This window comes from Gymnodraco acuticeps, unplaced genomic scaffold (genome assembly GCF_902827175.1).
Source record: "Gymnodraco acuticeps unplaced genomic scaffold, fGymAcu1.1, whole genome shotgun sequence".
NCBI classification, from domain to species: domain Eukaryota; kingdom Metazoa; phylum Chordata; class Actinopteri; order Perciformes; family Bathydraconidae; genus Gymnodraco; species Gymnodraco acuticeps.
In genome coordinates, this window is record NW_022990583.1 from 3389716 (window position 1) to 3398861 (window position 9146).

Genomic DNA, 9146 nt, shown 5'->3' on the forward strand with positions numbered 1-9146 from the left:
AAGGTTGAGTTCATTATGTTATTGTGTGAACGGGATCCGACAGTCGGGCATCTGCTCGGTCACCTGCACTGGTCTTGTGTTTTGCAGTCGTGTCCTTTTTAGATAGACGTCAGCTCTGTGGGATCTTCTCAAGTTTTGACCAATTCACACGCCTGCTGTCTGCTATTCATTTGACGTGGATATCATCTTGAAGAAGGCTCTGGCTTTTTAACTTGCATCGGGACAACAACACAAACAACAAAATGGTAAGATACTCGACTCCATCTACAAATGTTACTGGTAAAGCAAACACGCTCACATTTACTGTTTTAACGTAAGCCCCAATCTATGGATTTGCTATCTGTTAGCTAGCTTATTAATGTTAGCTAATCATTTGTGGACGTGGCTCTCTTTCAACCAGTTAAACAGTCCCACAATATGTAAAGCTGGCAATGGACTAGATGAATGATTTATATACGCTAGTACGCACATTTAGTTGAAACTCTGCATGTGATCAGTAGAAGTTGAACTCAATGAAAGGTGCGGACTTGTAGTTAAAGGCCTTCGCCATCACTCTGACATAAACGCACTGTACAGTTAATAATCAAATTTGACTGAGCTTTTCATATTTTATTGTTTGATAACTCCTTATCTGAAGGTTATGGATTATTATGTTTTAGCTGTAAATATTTTTAAATGTATGTGACAGAGAGTAGACAGAATGCATGGAAGAGGATATAATGGAGGGGATACTGTTCATATATTTCCAACAAGTAACATGTAATGTAATATGTATTAATTCTGGTGTCTTCCCCTCAGCCTGGACCAGCAGCAAGTGCAACCAATGTTGGGGCCTCGAGCCGCTCCCCCAGTAAGACTGTGGCCCCTCGCGCAGCAGGATCCACAGTCAGGCAAAGGTACACACAATATACAGAACTTTTACTCTTCATCCAGGTAACAAGTGAGAAAACTCTGCACACGTGTATACAGATGTGAGGTAGACGTGACTAAACTGATGCAGTAACCTAATTAATAAAGATTATATGTAGAAGTTTGGGCTCACTGAATCATGAGTCATTCCAATCAACAGATGTTATCCCATATGAATAACTGTTGGACATTTTAGTCAGGCTTTTTGGACAATTTTCCCCATCATCATCATCCCCACCACCATCATCATTATTATCATCATCAATACTACGGCCGTTCAAGACTAAAGAGAATATAGTCGACTTATACTACAATTGATCAAATAATCGATTTAACTGATTTAATCAACACATTTTCCCCTCAAAGAATCAAAGCAATGCTTCAATTCATCAATTCAGAATTATTTATAGGTTTTCTGGAAATAATTTACTAAAAAAAAGCTATAAAAAATAATCAACTCAATAATCAAGATGCTAAATTGATCAACACCAAGAGACTAAGAGGGGTCAGCTCAAAACACCACATTGAAGACTATCTTATAGGATTGAAGTAATCCCACCAGTAGAGTGAGACACTTTGAGAATGACTGCCTAGCAGCGTTGAGGATGCTGTGGTGACCTTTTTGTCCTCATGCACAAGACACTTTTATATTTATTCTCTATTGGTCAAATATCTGTATGTTGGACACCAATGTGAAAAAGTGGCCATTGAAGACAACTTTACATTAAACCTGAGAAATAAGTTATCCAGCCTCTTTATCCTGCACACATTCTCTAAAATTATTTTTCAAATACCCTCAGCATTGACCGCGCCTGCTCATGTCATCACACAGTAAAGACTTATTGATGAATTTCAGATAGCCGTCACTTTATTTGTTGTGCTCCCTGTTTATATGAGCGATAGATGCTGTGCTGTGGGCTTAATCAGTGTTTAATCAGAGGCTGGCTCTTACCTCTACCCATTACTATCGTCGTCTTCATTACCTCATTAACCTCCGTTTAATCTCGTCACATGAGTGAAGCAGCCATGAATCAACCTGCTCTTTCATCAGCAGCTACTGTAGTTGGTTCCATTGTGAATACAATGTCCTGGGTTCGATTCCAGCCATGTGACCTTTGTGCCTTTGTTTCATGTTATACCCCCTCCCCTTTTCTACCCGGCACTCAAAAGTGTGTTTCTGTTCTAGTTGTCTTGTTTTAAAATAAAGTTCTTTGAGACATCACATTTTATATTTATGAAAGACCTTTTACAGAGAGAAACTTGGAAGCGTTTAAGATCGGGTTATTATGCCCTTTTATATTGAGCTCTGTTAAGTCATTCAAACACTTGGCTGTGTCGATATGTTTTTGACTTTGAATTATGTGTGTGTCCCACAGGAAAGCCACCAGCAGTGGCACACGCAGCGGTGGCAGGACCACAGGATCGGCGGGCACCGGTGGCATGTGGCGCTTCTACACAGAAGACTCGCCAGGCCTCAAAGTGTAAGTGTCATTTCTAAAAGCAAAACACAGGAACATACACACTGTAACCAATTTAGCCTCTTGACATTTCTACATCCCACTCACAAACACGCACTTAATACTCAGGATTTCCAACACTTGCTATGATTAGTGGTGTACATGTTCATCAGGTAGGATGCGAGGAATGTTTAATGACAGGAAATTGGGTAGACGTGCCTCTGTGGTAAAACAAATCATCTCTAAGTGGTGGATCAGCTTCATTTAAGTCTGTGTCTTTATATACTCATAAAAAATTACGAGTGTTAGCAAAGCACACTTGGAAAACTCTCAACCTCCATAAAGTTCTATTCTGCTGCATCTGCTGCCTTAATATTAGAGGAGGCGTCCAGTCTCCTGGCAATGGCTGATCGATGGTGCCGTGGTGGTTATTGAGTGTCTCTCCAGCAGTCGAAGGAGGGCAGACTCGCCATACAGTGCTTTATATCGAGTGCGTGTTTGTTCCTGCGTTAGACGCCGGCCTCAAAGCTTCATTAAAGGATGCACTCTGAAAGGTCAACTCAATTACAGCCTTCTGACAGGGAGAGGAGGGGGCCGCAGAGGAGATGGTTGGCATGGCAATGCTGCTACTTAGTGATGCGCCCCTCCACCCCACACCCCCACTCAGTCCCTCCTTCAGAGATGAGGGCGCCTCCTTGTTTCCTAAGCTCATCAATAAAATCAGCCGCTCTACTAAGACTCATGTGTGGTCGGGCTTAGAGCAAATTATGGGATTTCTGTGTGTTTGTGTGTTTATCATTCTCTCTTTGTTGTGACAGCGGCCCGGTGCCCGTGCTGGTGATGAGTCTGCTCTTCATCGCCTCCGTCTTCATGCTGCACATCTGGGGAAAGTACACCCGCTCTTAAACTCTGCCTGACGACCTCTGACCCTGCGCCTCGGCTTCTTAACACATTGGACCTGGACCAAATGAACAACAACCCCCCCCGCTTCCCTTCTGCACTACAACACACGCAGACACACAAACTTTTTTTTAATTCAGTACATGATTTTCATCTGCACTGATGTTGGTATCCACCTTGCTTCTGCCCCCTCCTGTGTTTTAAATAACTGATGGGGTGAAGGTGAGGAAGCCATGTCTGTGTTTTTGTATATGGCCCGCCTCCGAGCAGCAGCTGCATTCAAGTTCAGTGCAGCTTTCAAGGACATTGTTGTTTTCAGGCCCCAGCAAACATTTCCTCTTGTAGCCTGAATTGACTTTTTTTTTTTTCATTGTTAACATTTGTACAAATGTAATTGTAATATTGTACAATAAAAAAGTAAAAATTTATGTGCATGACATGTGGAAGTTTACTCTTATTTAGTTCAGACATAATTAATGAGAAAAGCTCCTTCACAAACATATTTTATATTCTCTTTTTGGTCTCTCTTCCGGACTATTGAAAGCTGTACATTTTGTCATAAGGCATCGTAAAACCTTTTTTTCAGCAAAATATTGATTTTAAACGACGAACTGGATGATTTGCCCATTACTCTCAGTAATCATTCTTTTATATTCGTGAAATCTCAAATACTAAAACTACATGTATACTCATAATCTTTTATTTATTTAAAAGGGACAGTGCACAGAATAATTCTGTAAAGAGTTAGCCAAGAAGCTATTTTTCATCTGTAGTCCCTGGACAGATGTAAGTCACCGTAGCAAACGAATTTCATACTCTTTCATATTTCATATCATCACCATCTGAAATGTCTGTCCACTCTCCAAGTCATGCTCAACAATATTTCACGGCACGGATACTCCACATCATCTTATCTGCATGATCAGAGGAGTCCAGACTTGTGATTATATACGGTATGCATTATACCGGCTACTTTAAACTGAAGTCTCCCTTGAAAAAGAGATCGATGATCTCAATGGGACCACCTGGTTAAATAAAGGTTTGAAATGATGAACGTTTACTTTTAAATCATTGCAAACCTTTGTTTAACGAGATTGGTCCCATTGAGATCATAGATCTCTTTTTCAAGGGAGACCTGCAGCATATAGGTTCCACATGAAACATAAAACAATAAAGGACATCATACATTATATTTACAGGATACATTTACATAGTTATAGACATTTACATGTGCCCATAGAATCAACGAGCATTTCATTTAGCCTAGCTTTAAAAACATGCAGAGGAATGAGATTGCTCAGTTTCAATTCTTGCTGAAGATTGTTCCAAGCAAGTGGAGCTGCGCACATAAAAGCTGTCTTACCTAAGACAGTCCTTGCTCTTGGCACATCTAACAATACTACATCATGCGATCTCAGACAATAGCTGCTTGCAACTCTCTGTGTTATCAGAGAGCAGATATAATACGGGAGTTTACCCAACAAAGCATAAATAAACGTGTACCAATGACTGAGCCTCTTTACAGTAAGTGATGGCAAACCTGCCTTGGCATACAGGGTACAGTGATGAGTAAGTGCTTTACAATTTGTGACAAATCTCAGTGCGCTGTGATAGGCAGCATCTAACTTGTTCAGGCAATAGGCAGGTGCATTCATATAGACCAAATCACCATAGTCCAGCACAGGTAAAAAGGTCACAGTGACAGCCTTTTCCTGGCCTCAAGCGAGAACCAGGACTTGTTTCTGAAGAAGAAACCTAGTCTAACCCTCAGCTTTTTAAGCAGGTTATTGACATGAAGTTTAAAAGTAAGACAATCATCAAACCAGATACCCAGGTATTTGTAACAGGTAACCACTTCTAGTACTTGTCCTTGCGCAGTTACAATATCTAAAACTGGCTCTGGTGTCTTTTTAGCTTTAGAAAAGAGCAATACCTTGGTTTTATCAACATTTAAAAGAAGCTTAAGCTCAGAGAGCTGAGTCTGAATAATGTTAAAAACAGCCTGTAATTTAACACCAGCCTCCTTAATGGAGGGACCTGCACAGTACAGCACGGTATCATCCGCATAGAAATGTAAAGTAGCTTCATCCACATTTTCACCTAAACTGTTGATATATATGGAGAAGAAAAGTGGACCTAAAACAGAACCTTGAGGAACACCATTAGCAATGTTTAACCACTCAGAAGTGAGCCCATAAAAGTGAACACATTGGGACCTTTCAGAGAGGTAGTTCACAAACCACCCCACTGCATGGCTGGATATGCCAATACTGAGAAAAATAAGAACACCTCTAAAGGTTCAAAGGCATCATCCTCCAACATGGTCTGCCCCGGGGTTTATTCTCACCAGCCGAACTGCAGCTCTTTTCTGCCACTCTCAATAATTGCAGACAGGTCAAATTAGTTTTTTAAAAGGGATTATTGAAGTCTTTGAAGTGTCAAAGTAACACCAGAAGACATTCACACACATCAGGAGTTGTATGGGCTATGTCTGATGACTTAAATACTGATGGCTACATACTTACTATACAGTGTATTAGTGTTTCCTCTTTTCCCATGTTCTTTGTCTTTTAGTGGGTCTAAAGCAGGGGTCTCAGACTCCATTTACCTGGGGGCCGCTGGACGTAGAGTCTGGGCAAGTCTGGGCCGCTTCAAGTATTCCACAAAAAATGTATTAAAAAATACAACATTAACAGTTCTTCAACATCTTCTTAACATGAACGGTTCTTCACAACATAACTATTTACAGTTGCTCTTGCCTACTCCTTGCTGCAGAGACCTGGCAGCGCTTCCTCTCACACAGCTGAGCCACATTTGGTTTGAGGGAGGAAGCAGTTGAAACCCTTAGTATGGCTTGAAGATGTTCATCAGTAAGTCTGGACCTGTACTTTGACTTATTGAAGTTCATGGTGGAGAAGAGCTGTTCACACATATGTGCTCCCAAAAAGGCACATGGTCCGCTTGAACATCCTGGAAAGCTCAGGGAAGGAGGGGGCAATTCTCTCATGAACTGTCCAAGCTTGTCTGCTTTCCCATTCACTTCCCTGAACTTGGCTTTGAGCTCAGAATTGCACTGCAGGTCAATGAGCTCAATTTGAAGCACACCAGGGGCATTTTCCACATCAAAGGAGAAGGGGTCTGCAAACATTTGGAAAGTGGCTCTGTGTGTCTTGAAGTCTGCAAACCGCTGATCAAATTCCTCCTGTAGCTTCACAATGGCCTCAACATACTTCTCACCACTGAATGCTGTGCCCTTGTCCATGAGAGCCTTGCATGCTGGGAAATGGCAGAGGTTTTTCTGAGGGAGCTGGGCTTTCCATAACACCAGTTTTGTAGCGAATGCTTTGACATTGTCATATGCTGCACTGACAAGCTGGCCCTGGCCCTGCAACTTCTTATTCAGTGCATTCAGCTCCTGTGTGATGTCAACAAGAAAAGCTAAGTCCATGAGCCATTTGGGATCACTCAGCTCGGGAACAGCCATCCCACCCTTCTCCAGCATGAATACTTTCAGTTCTGTTCTCAACTCAAAAAACCTCTTCAGGACGTGTCCCCTGCTGAGTCAACACACCTCTGTGAAGTAGAGCACATCCTATTCTGACTCAATTTCCTCCAAAAAAGCACAGAACTGGCGGTGCTTTAAGCCCCTGGATCTGATATGGTTGATGCATTTCACAACAACAGACATCACATTGTCAAACTTCAAGCATTTGCGGCAAAGGGCCTGCTGATGGATAATGCAGTGCAGAGCAATAGCCTCCTCCACACCCTCCTCCTCCAGTTTTCTTTGAATAAGTGCCACCAGCCCATTTTTCCTCCCTGTCATTGATGGCGCTCCGTCGGTCGTAATTCCAACAAACCTCTTCCATGGCAGACCAATATCCGCAATGGCATCACACAGTTGCTGGAATATCTCCTGAGCGGTGGTCTGGCCATGCATTGGTTTCACTGTAAGCAAATCCTCTGTCACTTCAAACTTGTCATCAACACCACGGACATACATTGCGAGCTGAGCGGTGTCAGTGATGTCCGTGCTCTCATCAAGAGCCACAGAGTATGCACGGAAAAGTTTGTCGCATCATATATGTCACTTGATAAGTCAGAAATGCGCTCTGCCACTGTGTTAGCTGACAGGCTGATGTTGTTAAACTGACCCTTCTTTTCCGGACAGACTATACTTGCAGCCTGCAACATGCACTTTTTTATAAACTCGCCTTCCGTAAACGGCTTTCCCGCCTTAGCAATCATCTCACTCAACACATAGCTAGCTTCCACTGCTAAATCAGCCTCATTGCTTCCTTTCTTGAAGAGATTTTGTTGCTTCCATAGAATTTTGTTTAGCTGTGACTCTTTTCTCTCTCTCTTCTCCCAGGTATTTTGCATACTCTGCATATTAGCTGTATATATTTAGTTGAGTAGTGACGTTTGACGTTATACTCCTTGTATACAGCGATTTTCTCTGTGCATATAAGGCACGTTGCGTTTCCCCTGTAGCCTACTATACTCGACAAAAAAATATTCAGTCTCCCACTTCTCCTGAAATCTTCTGTGGTCATCATCGACTTTTTTTTTCCCTGAAAGTTTTGATGTAGACATGACTTTGCGATATATTTTCCTTCCACTCTGTGTCACTTTTGGATCACTCTGTGATTGATTCCGCTGCGCGCATTTGATTGACGTGGCGGAGTTCCCTCGGAGGGGGAGGGGGGAGGGAACTGCGCGCAGCAGTTCCCTGCCCCTGCCAGTAATAGATTAAGAGCGGTGAATCATCTTAGAAACAGGAAGCGCTCAAACGTTTGTGTGAGTTTATCTAATTTAGCAGTGATTCCATGTCAGCCACAGCTTGTTACACAAAACATGACAAACAACAACAACAAACAAACAAACTTAAACTAGCTTTATTAAATGTCAGGTCTTTGGCAGGAAAAACATTTGTAATCAATGATTTTATCACTGAGCACAAACTCGATTTTATGTTTTTAACAGAAACTTGGATTGAACAAAATAACAGTGCAGCTGTTCTAATCGAATCAACCCCTCCCAACTTCAGTTTTATGAGTCAGGAAAGAATGCATAAGAAAGGGGGTGGAGTTGCTATTCTGTTCAATGATTCCCTTCAATGCAGGAAGACATCGTATGGAAACTTTGATTATTTTGAATATGTGGCCCTTCAGCTGAAATGCTCCTCTCGAGCTCTGTTCCTAAATATCTATAGACCACCCAAATACTGTGCAAGCTTTTTTGATGACTTTACTGAACTGCTGTCTATAGTGTGTATTGACTTTGACCGTCTAGTCATGATTGGTGATTTTAACATTCATGTTGACAACCCCCAGGACAGAGGGGCAAAAGAACTGTTTTGTGTTCTTGATAGCTATGGACTGACTCAGCATGTGACGGAGCCCACGCACAATAAGGGGCACACTCTGGACTTAATTATCTCAAAGGGTCTGAATATCTCTAAGGTTGTGGTGACTGATGTTGCACTCTCTGACCATTCCTGTGTTTTATTTGAGAGCTCTATTTTTGTTCACAAAAATGTTCAAAAAGAGGTAACCACAAAGCGATATTTAACTGAAAATACTAGGGAAATGTTTACTCAGAATTTTTCTTCCACACTTGCCCCTGCTAACATCTCAGTAAATGAGCTAGTAGATCATTTTAATTCAAAAATAAAAAAATGTATAGATGCCATCTCCATGGAGAAAGGCCATGAGCGTGAAAACAGAAACAAGAGAATGTCGAAAAGCTGAACGCAGGTGGCGAAAAACAAATCTCCAGGTTCACTTTGAAATCTATTAAGAGAGACTTGGCCTTTATAATTTGGAATTGAAAAACGCACGACAATCCTTCTTCTCTGACATCATTACCAAAAACAAA

The 9146-nt window shown here is 41.7% G+C and overlaps 1 protein-coding gene across 1 annotated transcript; it reads left to right on the forward strand.

Annotated features, from left to right (window-relative positions):
- Window positions 1–80: 80 nt before the first annotated feature.
- On the forward strand, window positions 81–3694 carry sec61b (SEC61 translocon subunit beta). Its single transcript, XM_034228179.1, has 4 exons — window positions 81–245; window positions 799–896; window positions 2286–2390; window positions 3185–3694. Exons 1-4 carry the CDS (start codon window positions 243–245, stop codon window positions 3270–3272), a joined length of 294 nt encoding a protein of 97 aa, XP_034084070.1. The 5' UTR covers window positions 81–242; the 3' UTR covers window positions 3273–3694.
- The last annotated feature ends 5452 nt before the right edge of the window (window positions 3695–9146 follow it).